Genomic DNA, 21,999 nt, shown 5'->3' on the forward strand with positions numbered 1-21,999 from the left:
GGAGGAGCGTCACCGCGCTGCTTTGCAGCAGTGAAAGAAAGGAAACATAAAATGATAATAACTCGAGGTTATTATCATTTTATGTTTACTTCTACTGCAGCTTTGCATTTTAGGAGGGGCTGGCTCAGATGACAGAGGAGCATGGGAGGAGTGGTTTGCCTACTCCTAAGTGCTCATGCATGTTTGACCGGCCCTCTCAGACCGGCCGATGAGGGCCGAACCACAGCGCTCAGACCAATCACAACGCCTCATTGCAACGTTGTGATTGGTCGAGGTAGCCTGGGTGCTCACCAATCTCAACATTTCATTGCAGTGTTGTGATTGGTCAGGGGAGCCTGGGTGTGCTTCCTGGTTCCTTTTGGTAGAGAAAACGGAGGAGAGATGCGGCAAAAGGTACGTATTTCTTCTTTTATTTTTTACAACCCCTACCCGCCCCTCCGCCCCAATCTGTGCTGGCCGCCACTGAACAGTACACTTTTATTAAAGAATGTAGAAACATTCTTACGCTCAACAGGGACATATGTAAGTGGATCGACTTTTCTGCAACCATTGTCCCAAATTATCAATGCTGATATCATGGTCCAGATACTTTGGCGAGTTAAACATCTCTGATCAGTGGATTATAGCTATTGAGCTGTGTTATTTTATGCTATGTTATGCTCTAGTTTATGAATAGTGCAACTTTTGCCAGTCCCCTGGGCTATTGGTGCTTTGGGGTTTGTGGGCAGATTCATGAACGTGATTGTGGGTTTTACCCAACAGAGGGTCTTTCTGACGAAGACGCAGATTCATTCACGCTCCCCCTGGCCTGAGTAAGTGTGGGTTATGTGGTTTGCAAGATGAGGATTTCCCCAACAGTGGTCCTGCTAGGGTTGTGGGGACAGATCCTGCTAACCTTTAGCCTTGCCCATGTGATAGCTATGTCACTGGTTATCCTCATGTCGTTCTCTTCATGGCTGGTTTAGGCCTTACATTCCTCTCCTATGTCAGCTAGGTGTTGCATTGTAGAGGTGATTGAACTTGTGGTCTTCCAAATGACCTAAGTGGTTGCATGTCAAAGCCTATCTATCATGGTCTTTGTTATTCTTTTTTTTCTCTCGTGGGGTGTACTGTTCCTGATTTAGGTGCTAATGGGCTTTTGTCACTCTGGGATGTTTCCTCACTGCCTCTCTATCATAGGTTGTCTCTCCTTTTTGTCCACGGGTCCAGAGACCAACAAAATAGACATCGGCACTGGAGTTGGAATAAATAACAAGGTTATTAATCACTCATGAGTGGGACCACATCCACACAACACTTTCAAGTGCTGCATGAGGTAGTACACTGAATTCACAAACCGTTATCCCTTTTATACAGGTTTTCTGCAATGTAAGCATGTGAACAGAAATAGGAAGAACAAGTTTTAGAAATAGTTATCGGCAAACAAGGGCAGATGAATAACTACATGGTCAGAAAAGTGGGAGGGGGAGCAGGAATGCTTATGGCAGCAGTAAATTGTCGACAGTTAACATCTGAGACCGGGTGCACTGGCAGCTACAAACCCTCAGCACATACATTGCTTTTAGCTGAGTCAGGAAGTCAACTAAAATAGATAACACAAGCAGAGTGAAAAGACGAGCAGCAGAGGATGGGAGAGTTACGAAGGAAACAAAATGGACACCACAGCCAAAATGGCTCTCGCTTATGCTAAAGTAAAATATTACACATTTCCACACTGGCCCTCTGTGTGTGAAAGTCCTCTCTACCCGTGACTCACTTTCCCCTTTTATTCTCTTGTCTCATCCAAGGGCCTCACCTCTGATTTTCCGTTTATCAAAACATCCCCAGTTTCCAGGGTCCCTGGCTGTCCCTTGAAAGTCCTTTTCCATGCGTCTGCCAGTGCCACAGCTTGGTGTGGTAGGTGGATGGATGTTGACACACTGCAGCACAGGTAAGTAGACAGATAGGTAGTGTGAGTAGTTGGCCTAGTATATGATGTCCACTAATTAAAGTGGGCACCTAGTACCAGTCCAAACGACCCTTATGATGTATGAGGTCAAAGATAACCTTCAGAAAGCTATCCTAGTGGTAGCTGTGGAGAGCAACCTTCAGGCTTAATCTTGAATGAGGCTTGTTTTACCAGAATATCGCCTCCTGAATTAATTAAATGAAAGGAGAACCACACAGTAGTTATATAAAAAAAATTATTTATTAATATAACACTCTCTAGTATCCTTTACATGAGGATAGAACACAAAGCACCCAATAGAAGGTAAATATAACAGTTGTAGCTAGCACAATACACAGTGGGCTCCAGGGGGAGACCAAACCATATACTAAAATAGTGGTATAACAACCAAGACTCAGGTCAAGACAATGTCTGGAGCACGTAGAATCGCTGGGACCCCAAGGAACCAATCAAGGTGAGTAGCTAGGTACCCCATGGAGGACGGGTGCAGTGTGCTAACACGACCGCGGGCTCCGTACAATCCTAGGGGGAAGTTGCAGTTGCAATTTTACAGTTTAAGGACCCTTCTAGGAGGACTTCAAGGTAACCCTTCAGAACATAAGAGGTTGGAGAGCCACCCCACCCGTGGATACCATAGTACCAGAGTTACCTATCCCAGAGGAGCCGGGTGCATAGGGCTGAAGTGGCGCTGGAAACCGCTGTCATTCTCTATGGAAGGCTTCAAAGAAGTGCTGCTGCCGTGAAGGTGAAAAGGGTCCGGTGGAATCCAAGCCTGGATTCTAGAAGGAAGGTACCTGAAAGCAGAGGGACAGAGTCTGGGTCACTTCAGAGAGACCAGGGGCTCGGTAGACGAATGCCCACCGATGTCGAGTGCTTCTGGTGCAAAGAAGGGATGCTTGACTCTGCAGCCACAAGGACCAGGAAACGTTGATGATGACCAGTTGCCAGTTGCGAGCTGTACCATAAAGGATGTTGAGTGCTGAGGGGTCGGTATCCGGCCAGATCACCAACAAGCCTTGGCAAAAGCAACCCACACAGGAAGGTCAAGAAGGTTACGGTGTGGACCAGCAAGGTCCAGGGGACTCACCAAGCAATGGGGAGTCAGGGCACGCCTGGAGCAACCAGAGAAGCCCAACAGAAATCAAGATGACCTTCAGGAGGACCCACAGGCGAATGACTAGGAGACGCGAGGGGACCTCGAGCAAGATTGTCTAGTACCAGCCCACAGAGCACTCAATGTGAGGAAGCCGGAGTTCTTTGGTGTAAATACTGCTCAGGGTCTGGACTACACGAAGTCCAATGCACAAGCTTGGGAATTGCTAACAAGCATATGCAACTGCAAATAGACGCAGTGCACAGGGGTTCAGGTTATGCAGTCCCCACGAGGGATACTAGCCTCAAACTTCCTGAGAGGGCAGATCAACCTCAGGGACCTTCGTATCCCACCTCCTGTGTTGCTGGAATCTTCAGAGTCCACAGGAGCTCAGGAGCAGCAGACAAGTCAGTTGCGTTGAGGTGCCTACGAATGCAGGGAGTGACTCCTTCACCCCAAGGGAGATTCTTCAGTTGTCCTTAGTGCACCACTGGTCCTGCATGGAACGAGGGCACAGACAAAGCTTTGGATAGAGAGGGGGATGAAGTCGGGCCCAGTCGAAGTCCAGTGAAGTCCAGAGTGTCCAGACAGTCGAAGGTCAGTGGATTCTTCTTGTAGAATCTTGTCCAAGTAAAATCTAAAGAGCTACAGTCAGGTAAGCCCTTTTGTACCCACAGGAGAGGGTTGGACTTATTCATGGGACCCTCCTAGGGGAGGGGCAGGACATAGGGGAGGTTACTCCCATGTCCTTTGTCCAGATTCGCACCAGAGCAGAAGCCAATGGCTCCCAGAACTGGTTTGAGCTGGACTATGCACAGGGACACCAAATGTGCCCCAGGTGCAGACTTTCAGGCACTCTCAGAGTGCACCCACCCAGCACCAATACACTAAATCCTGTGTGGGAGGTGGTCACCGGTTACCGGTGTGGAGGTATGATTCCAAGGTGTTTGATACCAAACATGATATGTTTCTATGCAGCCGTTTTTGAGATAGCATTTACCGCGAGGTTATAATCTCCTCTACCTATATGTCCGGCTGAGTCACAGACAACCTGGGAGAATAGTCTCCGAAGGCTGCAGAGGGGCTCTGCACATGCAGGGGCACCCTTTCACTTAAAACCCAGCACCCTGCCTTCAGGATTGATAAGGTCTGCTATAGGGGTGACTTATAAGTTTTAAGTGTAGTGACATGTAGATATAGTGACCCTATATCTAAAGTAAGTGGTGCAAGCACCCGCATACACAGGTTGCAGTAGCAGACCTGTAGTTTCATTTTTGCATGGCCTCTCTTGGGTGACATAATACATGCTTCAGCCCATGGGAGGCCTCTGGGGTACCTATGCCCTGGGTACATGGGTACCATATACTAGGGACTTATAAGGTTACCCCAGTATCCAATCTGGAGTGTACCAAAGTACATGTATAACAATTTAAAGGAAACAGCAGATAGATTGGGGTCCTGATTAGCAGGATCCCAGTCAGACTAGTCAAAAACAGTGCAACATCAAGCAAAAAGTGGGGGTAACCATAAGAAGCACATCCTACTTTCCTACAGGCAGTTATTCCAGTGGATGGACATGCATCCATATTGGGCTAAATTAGTGGCTCAACCATCAGATGTGTCTCTAGAAGGGGTTTTTAAGAGTGCGCAAAAGGGGGGTCATAGATAAAACGGGTGGGGCCATCGGCAGTGGGCAGTTGTGAACCTTGTGAATATACATGTGTGTGTGGGAGAGAGATAGTGACAGAGAAACCCTTGATAGATAAATACAGATTCTGAGATGTGGAGGGAAGAGTAGTCTGGGCAGATGTTTTCCCTCCCCACACCGCAAACAAACAAACAAGCAGGTTGTGTGAGATAAGTGAATGTATTGTCTTTGACGGGTGCAAGTCTGTAAGCTCTGGTGGATGAAGTCCTCTAAAGCTGCCCTGTGTGCCTCATCTCAACTCAGGAAATGCTGGGGTTCAATTGCAAAGAACGTAGGGGAAACTATATTTTTTCTTTCCCATTGCCATTGACTTTTTTGGATACTCACAAATGAGGGATCTTCCAATGGAGACATTTGTTAATGGTGCACAGATGGCTTTTGGATTGAAACAGGTCGTTTTGACAATTTGGGACCCTGTTTAGTATCCAACACCAAAGATAAGTGCATTTTAAGGCACAGTTCATCACAAATCTGTTTTATGGGGAATACTGTCTCAGGCTTTGGATAGGGTACTGGCTACAATGTTATGCCCTGCATAGTATTTTCATATCTTGCAGTTTACCAGTTCACCTGCTGATCAGCCACAGTGTGTGTTTGGAGTAGAATGTTGAGAATGCTGTGATGCATAGAACGTTGGGAGTCTGACTGGGAGAGGTTTGACAGTTACAGATGGGCTGAGCAGCAGGCAGGCTGCTCCTGGTGGGGTTAGATACCACCAAGGGGGTTTGATACATCAAAGGTGTTTGCTGTGACATTGTACCAAGGACTGACCACTGGGCTACCCTACTTACCTTATCCAGTTACTTGTTCTACCTGTTTGATGTACCTGTGAACCTACTTGCTGTACAACTGGAATAAAGGTACTAAAAGATCTTACATGGCTGACAGCGTCTACTTCATGTGAGAGTACAACATACAAACCTTACATTTGGATCAGAACAATCATACAAATGGTAGAAATTTGCTATAGGAAAGATGGTAACATAACAAGTATTCCCAAGTCTAACATAAGATTTATTTTATTTTATTTATTTTATTTATAGAGTTTTATATAGCGCGAACATGACCCTTGGGTATCAGAGCGCTTCACAGTTACATGAGGTAGGACTGCGAACATCTAGTAAAGAAGCAATAACATCTATGTACAGTTTTGATAGCAGGAGTGTCTTATCAGTCAGAGGTTCCTGCACAAGTCTTTCTTCTTGTGTTCAGATAGCAATTTTTGAAAGCTAACTAGTGTAGAAGGTGTAACAGTTTTCCAGTATTAATGGTTCCGATGTGTCTTTTATCGTGACTTTCTACCTGAAAGCAAGTCCCGAATAGTACTGTTTCGTAGAACCTATTCTCGGCAAATTGGTGACCTTATCTCTACATACATTGTTGTTCTGTGTCGGTAGCTCCTATATCAGGTGTTGGTGATGAGCAGTCTTGCCTACGGAAGGAACTTGCTCATTAGGAAGATCTTCGCCTCCCTCTTGAATTTTGCTGTATTTGGAATTTTTCTAATGTTTGGAGGTAGAGAGTTCCAGATTCTGGGGGCTGCGCCGGAGAAAGCTCTGTCATACGTTTTCTTCTTCCGAAAGATGGGTGGTTTCAACAGCAGCTCTTTGGCACTTCTGGCTGGTCTGCTTCCCCCTGATAGCTCAATTTTCTGGGCTTGGTACACCGGTGTTTTGTAGTGGAGCGTGATCAGGTCAGTGCCTCTTCCCTCGATATATCCTAAAAGAGGTGGTCTACTTTTAGACTTCCTATTCGAATTTGAACAACTGTTTGGGATTACCAGACTGGTAACCAACAACCTAAAGCCCCAGGTGTACAAGGGCCTAACTTGACAGAAACAAATTAACATTATTATTCACGACACCACAGGAAGTGACAAAGGGCACCTCTGAAGCCTTGACTTAGTTATTGTTGCAACATAATCATGACAATTAGTTTCTTTATAATAAACAACATAATGAGCAGTGATAAAGAAGGTGGTGAACCAAAGAAATGAAATAAAAATATCTCTAGTACATATGAAATTAATAGAAAATGCACTAACAGTCTCACTAAAATACATACAATTATTTGAATTATACAAAATAACAAACTGATATAACATATGCAAGCCAACAGATGGTTGTAAAAATGACATGCAAGTGTCAAAATCCATGTTTAAAATCTATATCTTACATCAGACCCCCAGTTACATAAAGATAGGCACCAACAGGCACATGCATCAAGCTAGGATTTTGCGAGACCTTAATTGCGAATATTAAGGATTTGCAATTAAGGACTCGCAATTGGTACTCGCAAATTGCTCATGCAATTTCAAGGGTGCAAGGGTGTCAAAAGGACACCCTGTTGCACCCCTGAAATTGATCTGTGCACAAATGTTGGGCACATACATGTCCCAAGGACATGTGTGTGTGTAACCTACAACTTTGAAAAATGCACGTTAGTACATTTTTCAGAGTTTTTGCAAATTACCATGAAGATCAACTTCATGGTAATTTGCGCCCCCTAGTAGCAAAATCGCTACTTCAAAGTTGTTCTTGCATTGCATTTAAGGAATCGCAAAATGCGATTCCTTAAATGCAATCGCAATTTGAGAACTCGCAATTAATTGCGAATTCTCAAATTGTGAGGGCCTTGACCCTTGATGCATCGCAAAAGCTAATTTTGCAATCACAAACGGGCGATTTGTGCGAATCGCACCATTTGCGATCGCAAAAAGCTTTGATGCATGTGCCAGTTTATGATTCCATAATGCCCATTACACTGTCACACTCTGTTGGAAATTGGGATATTGGTTGAGGGGGGGGGCCCTACTAAAGCAGCAACCACAATCTCTGGTAGGGTGAAATACAAGCAAACCCCAAATTAACTTGTGCTTGATATTCTGGTAGCTTGGCACAATAGCAGTCAAGCTTAATTTTGAGGCAATGTGTAAAGTATTTATGTAGCACTTCAAACAGTAATAAAAAGAAAACACAACACAACAAAAACTCTACACCAATTTAGACAAATAGAGTTAAATGTAATTAATTATTTGAGTCCCAAACAACAAAAGTCAAATCTGTAGAACTGGCGATATGCAATTTTAAACTTTAAATGTAAATAGTGCCTAAAAGCACAAAGCGGCAACTATGGTTATCTGGTTGCACCATACTGTGACAAAGATACAAGTTCAGGCTCACCACGATGGAGTGTGAGACAGATACAAGAACCAAGTTAGGCCCGCTGAACAAAATACTTCACATCCTGGTTTGCAGAGCATTTGAGATCCCCGTAGGGGTGCATTGCGTAGCAGCAGTTCCGAGGAGGCTGTGGTGCAGCGATGTGGGGTGCTGCATCATCATTGAGGATGCCATTGATGAGAGGCTTGCAATGCAAGGTCCTGCGTTGAGGATACGTAATGCAGCGGTGGTTCAGGGGAAGCTGAGGGCTGTGATGTGAAGTCCTGCGTCATCGTCTAGGATGTCATCAACGAGAGGCTTGCAATGCGAAGTCCTGTGTCGCGGATGCATCACGCAGCGACGGTTCCGAGGAAGCTTTGGGCTGTGATGAGAGATCTGGCATTGGAGATGTGTTGCGCTGCAGCAGTTCTGCCCACAGGACCACAGCTGTGCAGCAGAGCCCCACTTCCAAGGGTCCAGAGTCTGTGTGGCTCAACTTGGGGGTAGAACTAACAGCAGACATATTCCTGGTGCTAAGTTTAAAGTGTCTGGAGCCTTTTCTGTCCCTGAAGCTCCCATCAGGAGGCCAGCCAAATAGCCCTTGGAGTGACTATGGTGGTTCTGGGATCAAGATGCAGGTCTAGTCCTTTTCACTCAGGCAGCAGAACAGCAGAGTAGCAGTCCTTGCAGAGTAGTACGGCAATGCTTCTGAGTCTTCCACAGGTCCAGAGATGTACTGAAAAGTTGGGTCTGAGGGTCCATTATTTATACCTTGTGCCCATTTTGAAATATGAGAAAGTTGTGGAGTTTTCCACCCCTAGAGGTGTTTGGAATTTCCTGCCTCCCTGTCCTAGCACCAGCATGTCAGAGGTTACAAAAGACAAAATAGCCTTTGTGATGTACAAATGTGGTAGGTGGCAACTCCTCCTCCGCATCAAGTCGGAGATGGCCCATCCTGACAACACCTTTGTCTCACTGTCTGGGAGCAATACACATAGACTAACTGACAGCTACACCTAGTCATGTGACCAAGGACACAGACTTCAGGCGCCAAATGGATGGAACAAAAGAAATTGGCACTTTCTAAAAGTGGCATTTTTAGAATTGTGACTTAAAATCCGACTTTACCATTAAAGAAGATTTTAAATTACAATTTATATTAGATATAATACGTTAACCCAATGTTATCCTATGGGAAAGGCAGGCCTTGCAGTAGTGAAAAACGAATTTAAGAGTTTTTCACTTCCAAGACATGTAAAAGTTAAAAGTACATGCCCAACTGTTCGAATACACTGCACCCTGCCCTACGGGCTGTTTAGGGCCTACCCTAGAATGACTTATATGTATTAAAAAGGAAGGTTTAGGCCTGACAACAGGTTTATTTTGCCAGGTCAAAATGGGACTTTAAACTGCACATACAGGCTACAATGGCAGTCCTGAGACATGTTACTGGGCTACTAAAATGGGTGGCACAATCAGTGCTGCGGGCCCACTAGTAGTACTTAATTTACAGACCCTGGGTAGATGTATTACCATTGTACTAGGACCTTATAAGTAATCTACATGTGCCTATTGGGTGTAAGGGAATGAGCACTTTGGCACTGGTTTGCAGTGGTAAAGTGCACAGAGTCCTAAGGCCAACAAAAATGAGATCAGCAACATTGGAGGAGTAAGGCAAAAGGTTTTGGGGAAGAACCCCCCCCCCCCCAACAGGCTGACAGATTTAACACGCTCAAACACTCAATCATCTCACAGTCAAACATTTTATTGCACCATAATACCTTTTTGGAAAGTCTTGAGGAAATCAGGCAGGTTACTGTGCCATAATCTTCCATTAGACTGTCACGGCAGACTCCAGCCGTCCCAAAATCAGGCAGTGTTATGCACCATAATCTTCCATTGAACTGTAGCACTAGACCCCAGCTTTCACAGCATAGTTTTCTGCTCCAAAAGGGACACAACACATAGCACCTATTTACCACACTATAAAGGCCTGCAAGCAGTGCAACATTGCATTGTGCTGCTTGAGCGCCGATGCAGGTGTTGGTAAACCTACTCCCTATTTTTTGGCGGAGTCGCTTTCATTTTGCTGCAAGTAAACCATCATTGGTGGAATGTGCAATGTTAGGCCTTGACTCTATGTCTAGCATTTTTTACTTGAAATATTTTTTCTGTTTCTTCTTCTCCTTCAAAAGTAATTATTTTCTTCCACAGCCCCTTCAATCTACTTTTATTTCCCTGCCTCTCATTATCTCCTCGGCCCTTTCTTTCTATATGCTTCAAAACAAAGCCCTTCCTTGCTCCCTCACTCTCTTCCAGTGTCTTTCCTCACTTATTTGTCTTCCCTTTATATTTACTTCTTCATCTCTGCTCTTTGCTTCAATTTAATTTCTGCTATTCCTCTCCACCATTCTCCTCCCGTCAACCCACAAATTCCCTTTACTTTCCTACACTTTTTCTATTATTTCATCCTATTGCTGTCAGTTATTTCTCTTACTTCACTCCCTTCCTTTCCTTGGGTTTTTCGTTCTTTCTGCTCTTATCCCACCTTTTCCATCCTTTACCCCTTTTTCTCTTCTTTTCCTACACACTGCTGTAATTGCTTCTTTTCCCCTCCCAATGACATAGTAGCCCCATCTTTGTCCCTGTGCTGTCTCTCTCTTTCCCTCTCCTCAGCCCTTCACTCCCTATTACCTTCAGTCAGCCCTTACATTTATGTTTTCACCCTTAGCTCTCCCTCAGGCTCCCTGTGCTTACAGATCTGTGTTGCTGTCCCCCAACCTTCCAACCAGCTCATGCCTGGCTTCTTGCATGAGGCACCTTGGTGTTTACTGTTTTCCAGGGAAGGCCTGACTATGAAATGTCATAGTTGCTCTGTTATATTGTTGCAGTTCAGACGTGCAATCACCAAATAAACTGCAGCAAATCGCCACATTTGTTGCCTGGGTAATCTTGGCTGCTGCAACATACTTAGACAATTGGTGGACTGCTTTTGAAAGCATCGATAAACTCTGTAAAGGTCTCAGTTTAAACTGTAGGCGTTTGATTGCGATCAGTTTTAGCAACCTATTGCCCATTCAGTAGACTTGGGGAGCTGGGTATTCCACTCTGTAGGACACAGTTATAAGGTGCATCACCTTTCTGCTTTCCACATGAAGACCGTCTACACGGAGGCTGACCACTATGGAAAAGTACCTCCAGTGCGGTGCTTAATTTGTGCCAGTATTTGCCAGGGCTCTTATTTCTAAACACCAGCACATAATATTTATGAGAGTCCACCACATGAGGCCTCTGATTTTCTATCAGTGATGCGTGTAATATACTTTTAAAAAAAAGATAAAATGAGCACTTCAAAGCAATGCCCATGGATTGAGATGACCTGACTAGTCCAAAATGTCACACTTAATTGAGCCTGTTTGCTAGTAGGTAACACTCAGTGGCATTTGGAAGCAGTGGCAGAAGCTGTGGGTGGTACCCGCTGCAGTGGACTCCTGTGAAATACCTTCGGCCATTGCACTGTGGTTTTTGCAAATTAAGGACTGCTCCTGTGTGTACAGGATGTATGAAACAAAGTGACGCTGGCTGCGGTCCTCGTGGAACCCCTAGCAGCATGTGCAACTTCACCAGCAAGAGATCAATATCTGCCCCCACACTACTGTTACCTCTTCTAAGTAACACCACACTACATACCAGCAGCAGAATTCCCTCAAACTCAGATGTAAAATGCACAATAAAATGTCAGATATATGTACATGCATTGCCTGAAATATTTACTGCATTATAGTGACAGGTAAATGCATATGATGTTTAAGTTAAGTATGGAAACACACAGAGTAAATCAAACATTTGCTTGCAGATATTGCATACATTGCAAAGTGTCTACCTCAGATATGACTGCAAAGAAAAAGTGTGAGCGTGGCAGGACAGCCTTCCTGTGCTGAAATTCGTGGCTCTGGGGTCCAGCTGCGCCCTGTGTGATGCTATAGCTCTCAATGCCCTCATTACTACCCTACTATTAATTTTATTTAGCAGTGTTCACGAAAACATCATGTGTTTTCGTGAACATTACCTGTGTGCAGGGCAGCACTCTCCAGGCTCATGAGGACAGGAGTAGGAAGGTTCTGAGGGGGATGAGTGATGATCCATCTGCAAAGTGCTTGTGAGAAAGTGCCTCTTGTGTATGGTTAGCCCCCCACTTTTTACTTTTTTGATGTGGTTTGAAATTTAGTGACAGTGTTCCTGCTAGGGCCAGACTGGTAACATAAAGCAGCCCTGTCAATGTTGACAGGCCAGCCCCCCTACTGCTTCTGCTACTGGGGGCCGATATAGCAGCACCGCTGCAAAACCGGCCCCCAGTCACCAAGTTAGCCCCCACAACTGCAAAATCAGCCCCCACTCTTCCCATCTCCCAGGGAAACACCTGATGCCCGCTACGGCCAGTCCAGCCCTGGTTCTTGCCAATAAGGTCCCATGTGCCAGTGCTTCTTCCCTAAAACAAACCCCAATTGGTACTTCTATCCCCTGTAAGTCCCTAGTAAATGGTACCCTGGGGGACCTAGGCCTGGAAGCTGAAGAGGATCCTCTGGGACCATGCCTTTGCCTTGCAGCCTGCATGCCCCTGTGAGAGAGAAAACAGCAAACTGGACATGGCACCCTCCCTGGGTACCATGCCAACCAGCACTGCCTCTGTCTGTAGGCATTGGTTAGTCACCCCTCTGGCAGGCCTCACAGCCTTGAGGCAGGGCGCACTATTATTACTGTGAGGGCATAACTGCATGAGCAGATATTTCCCTACAATATTGGGGGCCATTTCCGTAATATGTGCCAGGGAAGCCATTGAAAGTACATGGGCTTGGAACTCGACAACTCGAGCTCCACAGCACAATGATGCATCCGACGCCCATGGCCCGAGTCCGAGATGCTCACCCGTGCAGTGAAGTCTCCCCAGCGATCCTGACCTCATTTCCAGTGTTGGCTGACCTCCCCTGCCCTCCACCACGGCTCCTGCAGTGTGAATCCAGAAGCTCACCCCGACCGCAACCGGCTACGATAAGAAGAATCCAACGTCAGAAGGCACCCCTGCATCTGAAGCCCCTGGGACTTGGTGAGCTGAACCGATGGTGCCCCTATGACCCCTATATCCCAACTTACCTCTGCGGTCATTGGTCTTCCCCCAGTGCCATGCTGAAGGCTCTTTGCCAGAAGAAGAATCCCTATTGAAAAGCATTGGGCACCCGACATTGAATTTGCATCCTGGAGCCGGCTGGCCACCCCTGTGCCGCTGGGGGTGTATGTTTCTGCAGCTTTGCATCCCCCTGTGCTTAACCAAACCTCAAAACCTTGGCCCCTGCAACCGATCTACTTACCTGCAGACAGTGTGGCTCACGGCACTCCCTGTCTCCATTGGAAAGCATTGTATCGAACTCATAATTTGACCTCTGCATCCAGCCGCCCCTGTGCTGCTGGTGGTTCAATTTTGGTACTTACCTGACCCCTGGCCCTTACTGACTCATGACCCCGAAGACTTGGATTGTAAGTTTAATACCTACATGTTTTACCGCAATATTGTTTTCCCTATAGGATAACATTGGACTGCATTGAAAAGTTTCAAAGTGTCGATTTTTCAAAGTGAAAGTATTTTTAATTAAAAACATACTTACCTGATTACAAAGACCTTGGTCCTAAAATAAAATACAAAGTATATTTTTCTAAAATTGGTATGGATCTCCTTATTGAGTCAGATGCCCATTATTTATCACTGTTATGCAGTGTTGTGCAAAAAATGTTGTATACTCCTCTGTGTTAGGCCTAAGGCTGCTCACCCAGCCTACCACTAATAGAGCACTTTGGGTTTTACATTGAGCCCTGCACACTTTTGCAGAACCCCTGGATTCTGTGCACGGTATTACCACTAGTGACAATATCATATTCAGAGCCAGCTTCCTACAGTGCTGATTAAGAAGACAACACTCACAATGGATGTCTGGATTTGCATGTGCGAGGAGTGTAATTCCACCACAGACTTCTCACAGAGGCACAATCCTTATTATTTAGCAGACATACTGCATATGCCTCCAGCAGCACATTTTATCTGCTCAAATTGGGCACTAATCAGCTCATCCCTGTGCGCAAGGGGAGTCCCTGTGGAGCAGCAAGGCAGGAATGTCAAGCCTTGTCCCGCTTCTGTTGGAGGTGGGATTTCAGCTGGTACATTGCTTGATGTAGAGCTTCCCCTTGTTAATTATGGCCCTGCAGCTCTGTCTGGTTCCTCTTCCCTGAGTAGGAATCATGTCTTTCTGACTCCTGTGTCAAACACTGGATTTCTGTCCTGTTGCTGTCATGGAGGAGCTGCAAGCAGAGGAAGCAAGGTAAGTAAACCCAAATCCAGTGTTGCTGCTCTGTTTGATTGTGAGCCTGTGTGTGTGTGTAAGTGTGTTTGTGAGCAACTGCGATTGAGTGTGAATTAGTGAGGGGGCCCCATCCTGGCGACGCAAATTTCAATCATGGCTCTACTGCTGCTGTCAGTGACAGGTGAGGGATAGTTCTACAAAGAGCACGGGATCAGAGAGCTGAGCATGTGATGGTTCTGCTGTCTGTGACAAGTGAGTGTTTGACCTATTGCTTCTGACTCTACCAAGGTGACAGTCTACTTATTCGCTGTCCCTTTGCTGGTGTGCTGTCAGTACTCTGTTCTGGAGCATGGCTAGGAACGGCTGGCCTTTATGCAATACTTTTTAAAATACATTTATTTACCTGAAGGCCCAGGCAGGCCTTCCTGCTTCCTCTCTTTGGTTGAAAACTGTATCTAAAGGGCTCAGAATTGGAGAGAAACGTAATGTGAAATAGCTAGTTGTGTGGTGCTTGCTAATTTCCATAGAGTTTGGGAATCTGGGGGGGGCAGGGACACCAGGGTTCAAGAGTTAGCCTTTATCAAGGAGACCTGAGGCCCCTAACTAGTCCTATGTCAGCAGATCCTGGCTGTGGCTGTTCCGGTGAGCTAGCCTTTGTCTTGGCCCACGCAGGTCTGTGCCCAACCAGCATTGTGGCTGCTTTGGAATGCATTTGTTGCGTGATAGAGGGCACAAACACATGCCTGTTGCACTCAAAGACTTAAGAGAAACAGATGCCAGTAGCAATAAGCTGCTGTCTCACATGTGCACAAACACACACAAGCACACACAGACATACATGCACACTTGCTTTAATTCATGCCTGGGTTTTGTCCTCCGTGGCCAATGTTCTCCAAACCATGAACTGATGTTATGTTATGTGATGTTAAACAAATTCATGTTCAAGATGAACATGCATTTTACAGAACTATGGCAAGTACAGTGAAGCATGGGGATGCCTGGCAGAACTGACCAACTCCAGTATCCCATTCAGATGGGATTCAGTAAACTGATCAGGCAGCTCTAGTGTGAGTGTCAGCCATAGAATGTGGGTTCCCTGGAACCCTGTAGCCACCATTCATGGCTTGACTCCTAGGTCATGTCACCAAATCATAATTCATCACACAAACATATACGTAATGACATGATGCATGCAATGGGAGTGCATATAGTCCTTAAAAATGCTATACCGTACTCAGCTTAAATATGGCGGCCATCAGTCCCTTGTGTTGGGCAGCCATGAGAACACGCCCTAAAACCGGGCAGGGAAAGTCTTGATTAATGTTTGTCTGTTTTGCACTTGCCACCAAGGTGGCAGTCACATCAAGAAGCACATGTGTGATTCAGTTACATGGGCTCTGCTCACACTTGACCCTCCTGAACACCACATAGACACTGGAATTCCATAATACTGCTAGCTGTCATGGAACTCATGGCCTACTGTGAACATGTTGGGCCCATTTTCCCACCTTTTTCTTCCCATCAATTATTATATCAAGGGGATTTAACCAATTGGTAGTTAACTTAACTAGGTACCATCATCAGCAAGCTGATCAGTCTCACTTTCTTCTTGCCATCAACTGGGTGTACATGTTCTGCCCTCTGCCTCCACTCTCTATTCCCCTCTGCCAAGTAACTTAAATGCAGCTACGTACAATGCCAGAAAAACAACAGTAATTGTGGTACGCTATTTATTGATGAATCGCACCTCCTACCCTACAAAATCCCCTATGTGGCATTTGTTGTGCTCGGGGAGGGAGGGCGGGTCGGAGTTGAATCAGCATCGGCCTGCTGTGCTTCGGGTTCAGCTACTGGAGTGGCCGGTCAGTCTGCGCTCCACCACTGAAAGAGACTGCTTTTCACAGTAGTGTACTGACCTAACCCTGGGGGGACAATGGTAATAATTAAGAATCTAGGATCATCTTTCTCAACCCAAGGAGCGCATTATTGAGTAAGTTGCCTTGTTGTTAAAGGCATTACAGTTACTGATTTTGTTAGAATGTGAATCCTTATCTGGGACCTCTACACGGAGAAGGGTCTTGGAGTAATTCCACAGCCCTATACTATTCCCTTGTACAACTGTCAAATATGTTACTGTGATCAAATTAGGGAAGTAAACAGAACCATCAGCTCAGAGGAAATTACATTGTAAATAGGGTGACCTTCTTTGTCCAGGCCTCTGGGAACATTCGCCACAGTCCTAAATTTGTGTGATCACAAAATGCATTCTGGGTGTTGTAGTCTTGTTTTACTTCGATTTAAATAATTAAACTAGCACACATGAATACAGTGATCTGTAGATGAAATGTCTGGACGGGAGACAGTGTCAGTAGTTACTTGGAGTGAGGTGGTCACTCTAATTGTAAAGAAAAGTTATGATGCTAAGCAATGGCATGATTGCTATGCCTGAAGTTGTAAAATCTAGATTCACCTTTTACAGCCAACCTGCCATGGCAAAGAAGAGTGAATAATGATAAGATGGCCTCCCAGATTACATCGGAGTGAGACACAGTATCCAGGGCTAAAGGTCTTGTGGACTTAGCAACACAATAAACTAATTAGGCTCTGCATGAACACTGGTGAGACCACAACAAACAGCAGACTGAAGGCCAAGGGGTTCCATGTCCATAACCTAATCTAACCACCCTTCTACACAGTTTATTATGAGTTCTAATTGTTTTATTGGAACTCACTAGGTTTGTAAAGTGCCTCATTCTATATGAACATTTAGGTTTCTGAAAGATTGTGCAGAATTGATGTTTTTGTCAGTTGTGAGCTTGGTTAAATCACATGGTTGTGAGGGAACAGCATCATGGTCCAGTGATATCCTGCCCACAAAACATAATCATAGGAGGGTGATGAGAACCACATTTGGAAGCAGTGTGATCCTTTTTGGACTTTGACTACCTCAAACAAAAGGCAACTCTGTTTCAGATATATGTGCTGAAATGTACCTATTCTATATGGTTGTCGTCATAATACTGCAGCGCTAGTTATCTGCACTTGAATAGCTATAATCTTGACATCAGTCTGCACCTACAGTGAGTCATCGCAATTTCATATGTAAGTTATAGTTTGGCTGATGTGTTCGCTCGATGCACACTATGACAGCTTGGCATTTGTGTGCCAGTGGAAATTGAGTGGTGTTGATGGTCTTTGACGCCCAATTCCTCGGATTGGTCAACACTGGCAAGCAGTATAGCATGTGAGCTAACATTAAATGCAAACTACTGAAGGTTTAGAGTGAGAGCTTCGTCGATGTCTCACCTCTTTGAGAAATGGACTAACAGAAAGCATGTGGTAAAGTTCACACTCCCCTGGGAGTATGGTTACCCAAAGTGCAGTATGACATTTAGATTTTTTGACTTTAAGGGGCGCACATCAGAATCATAGCAATGCTTTGTAGCATTTTATGGATGCATTGACATTTGTTTATATCTTTACACCTCAGTGCAACATCCTCTTCCTCTTCTTTCTCCGCTTGGGTGCCCAGGGTTAGATGATTCAATGCACTCACATCAAACCACATAAACGGGTACGGGAGCATCAATCTGGATCCTGTCTGTGTCCAGTTAGTCTTATTCAAGAACTCCCTCCTTCCACTTAGGTCTTCGAGGAGGTTGAGTCCGCCTGGTGGTACCTACCTATCGGGGTGGGGAGAGGATGATGATGATGATGATGAAGCATGAAACTATTATGTGTTTGAGGTTTCCTCTTCCATAAAGGATGACCTTTCTCATAAGTGCGGCAGAAGTCCCAAAACGTTGATTTCCTATCTGTTCCTAGAATTGTTAGGTAACAAGATAGAGTTTGTGTTTCTCTTTCGCTTTCATTGATGCTACCGTACCCGTTTATGTGATTTGATTTATTCTCCGGAGGGGCGTACGGTGGCCTAACCTCCTTCTCTCTCTTTATGTGGTTTTGATAAATGCACTCACACTATGACATAACACTGGAAGCAGAGGTGTTGCATGCAACTGCTGCACACCAATCCGGTCAGGGCAGTGCTTAACATATTCAGGGACCAGGGGCAGCAGGCATAGCAATGTAGACAAAGAGTTGTGCCTTGAAGGTCTCTGGACATGCACTGTAGCGGGTATTTATATCGGGCAAATCTAGGTTTTTAAGCAGTGCAGGAGAAGATGGTAATGGGGAAGCATGGAAGGGAAGAGGACTGCCAAGCAGAATGATTCATCGAAGAAGAAAGAAGGGTCAAATCTCCACCCAATCTTGAGACTTGGAAGTGAGAAGCAGTAAGAAGTGCCTTGGGTATCCCATGCATTTGCACAGCACGAACGTAGCTGGATAGCAGCAGAGCACTGCACATTACTGGAACATTTTGGGACACTACAAGATCCATACTTTTTTTTTAACATAATTTTATTGGATTTTGAGAGTACCACGTGGGCAAAGCCCGACATAATCCACATGAAGACAATATAATAAAATGGTTATCAGACGTGGAAATATCAATGGGTACAATTTGTATACATAACAAACAAACAAACACTGAAAACGATGCGTAGACTTTCCCATCCCACCTACATTGGCATGCAAATTTCAATACCCCTGCATACCCAAAGAGATGAAACAATACATTGTACATTATGGTCTGCAAACCTCCCATGGGGCTATTGTAATGGGGATTGTGATGGGAGATGGGGTAGATCAATGCCCCGGTATGTGGACCACCAAGACCAAATTTTTCTATGTTTTTGGGGGCAGCCCCTCGCTTGAAAAACCGCCATCTCTGCACCCATACAATTGTCTAATTATCCTTGCCACTTTCCTATTGTCGGTGGAGAAGTACCCTTCCATAACTGAGCAATATCCCTTTTGGCGATTGTAAGGGCGAGAAAGAGAAGGTGCTGCTTATATCGGTTCCCACCTATATCTTCAGTACTGTGAAGTAAAGACAGTCCAAGATCCATACTTTTAAGTGAGTTTTTGTGCACATTTGGTGTTACGCACTCACATTATACCTCACAAATGACAGTCTCTACACTTCACAGGTTGCCAATTGTCAATCTAGCACTGGGAGTTTAGTGATTTACCCAGACTCACACACTATTAATTAAACTGCCAGACACTGGATAAGATGCCTAAAGTCAGCAACTTAAACAGAGACATATTAAGGTTCTAGGGCGGTGCGATCAGTGCGGCCGCACCGGGCGTTGACTTGGGGTGGTGGCGTCATTTTTTAAAGTATCTTATCATTGTTAAAGGACCTGCTGCCGCGTTCCTGGCCTTCAGCAATTATCTGGCATCAATTAAAATGTCAAGATAGCTCCTGGGATTAATCGTCTTCCTGAAAAGAGACCGGAGGTTTGTCTAGTGGAAGTTTTAACCCTCTGCACTAACGTAGTGCAGAGGGTTAAAATGCCTGCTGCTAACAGTGTGCACCATAGGAATAACAAAGTGCATATAATGTAAATAGGTCAGTGGGTTACTGCTTCTGTAAGAGAGCTCCTTTTGTTACTTGTCATTTATAAGTCACACTCCTAATATAGAACATTGAGCTATTAACTGTCATCAAATAGCTGCTGCAAACTGCAAGGTATATGTTAGAGCTATATGGTTTTTGCCCAATCTTTCATCATCCTAATCTTGTGAAAAAAGGGTTCATTTGGGTAGAAAACAATTCTTATTATTAAAAAGAACCCCTAACAATGACGTTACATTTTAAATTCTAAATTTATGCTTTTCCAGAATAAGGACGCAAACTATATTGCCTACCAGTATAGATGACATGTCACTCCTACACTACACCTTGTAGTCCTGTCTGATGTAACATTTCCTATACACTGATTTACACATCCCTGATTGATTGTGTCTGTGCAATGTATGTGTGATGTAAAGTGTTCAGACACCTTACACAGGTATGAATGGTGCTATTAAACTAAATCTGAGACACAGTGGTTATGGAGACTTGAGAGGCACTGGTAAAGGGTGCTAGTGAGGGAATCTGCGGTAGAGGTGGTCATTGGGGGGGCGCCATCAGACATTGTCGCACAGGGCGCCACCAGCGCTAAAGCCGGCACTGGCCAAATGTATTTTGGGGGCCCCTGTCTGGGAACCGCTTTGAATGTAGGATCCCATTTCAGCTATGTCATGCCCTCTTTGACCAGGTCCCTATGGGTGTGAAAGCTCACTCAACCAAACCCTCAATGTGTTTAACATTCAGGTATAGTGACGTGTTTTCAATATTGTTACACAGCAGCAGCTCACTAATAGTTCTGCAGATAATCTCTGTGACGTCATTTCTCGTGAGTGAGGTCCTGTTTTGATCTAAAAAAGACTTTTTTATGGATGTTGCATGAAGCATAAACACAACATTTCTCTGCAAAATGTTTGTAATAGACTCTTACACATCACCCATATTAAAAATAAATTAAACGAAAACGGTCTGCAAAATAATCAGTTTATGCCTAACTCAAGGTCATCAGGGCAAGACTCTGCCGAAGAGAGCTGGCTCTATCAGGGGCACCCCTGAAAGGCTGGGGCCCTGGGCCAGAGCCCACTTTGGCCATGCCTGAAAACTTCTCTGAAGTTAAACACAAAACCACGCCTCCTCATGGCATGATGCGTCAACAATTAGGATGGCAGATTTCTGAGTGACAAAACTACACTACTTTAGCAAAAATCCTCTTAGTATATTAATACTTCCTGAAGCCCTCAGAAGGATTGCAGTCCCTTGTGCTTGCCTTATATCACATAAAACCTCAGAACAGGTGTGCAACCTGAATATCGAAACCAGAATATCAATGGCACAGAATATATCGAAACTGAGAGATTGACAGCTAATTATGTACCATTTTTTATACCTAATTCCACATATTTGTACCTTGACGATATATATATCCTCGAGATATACGTTGATGTGGAATTAAGAATAATAAATGTATACTTCCTCATAGGCGCCTACCTTCGGATATTTTGCCCCTCAATATTGTGTTGATGCTATTCTTGTCGGCCGATATTCTGGGGGTTTCGATATTCAGCAGTACAAACCACAGGCACTGCATATATTGTATTTCCGTCTAGGATGTGTTCCTTAAGTTTGGAAATGTGCGCTGCCAGATTCCTGTTTCAACCCACCTGTTTTTCATATTTATACTGTATTTTGATGCTTGGCCGTCCATTCAGCCTGCACTGTCTTGCTTTTCCAGGATGGCGTGGGCATTGATGAAAAGCTGTCTTTGAGGCGCGTGGCTGTGGTGGAAGACTTCTTTGACATCATCTACTCCATGCACGTGGAGACGGGGCCGAATGGAGAACAGATCCGGAAGCACGCAGGCCAGAAGAGGACCTACAAAGCGGTAAGTGTGAGGAACCCGGCACCCTGGGACTTCCTGAAACATGTCTGCCGCGACCAGTCTCCAGCACGTGAGATGAAACGCACAATAGGTTGGTGGCGTCATTGTTGTTTGGGGTGGGGTATGTATGAAAATTGCTCTGTTCGGGTGATAGTCACTCGACAGGGTGCACTGACCAGCAGCATTCAGCTGTGAGAGAAGTGCAGGGACAAGAGAGAGCAGTATAGTAGCTCTTCTAGACTTTTCAAAATAACTTTATTTATACATTTTCAAACATAAACAAACAAATTAATAGAGTTCAAGTCAAGTCAAGTCAAAAAGGCTTTATTTCGATAAAACATATCATAAAAGCTGGATATAAATAAGTTTTTTTTCTTTTAAAAA

General features: G+C 44.8%; 1 protein-coding gene across 2 annotated transcripts in view; it reads left to right on the plus strand.

The window, feature by feature from the left end:
* The window catches only part of NOL4 (nucleolar protein 4), a 666,365-nt gene that overhangs the window by 227,799 nt on the left and 416,567 nt on the right, over window positions 1-21,999 (plus strand). For both annotated transcript variants that reach the window (XM_085605684.1, XM_085605683.1), the window contains exon 3: window positions 21,469-21,618. In XM_085605684.1, the coding sequence (XP_085461810.1) occupies window positions 21,469-21,618 (150 nt within the window). The remainder of the gene's footprint in view (window positions 1-21,468; window positions 21,619-21,999) is intronic.

This window comes from Triturus cristatus, chromosome 5_1 (assembly GCF_964204655.1).
Source record: "Triturus cristatus chromosome 5_1, aTriCri1.1, whole genome shotgun sequence".
Lineage (NCBI taxonomy): Eukaryota > Metazoa > Chordata > Amphibia > Caudata > Salamandridae > Triturus > Triturus cristatus.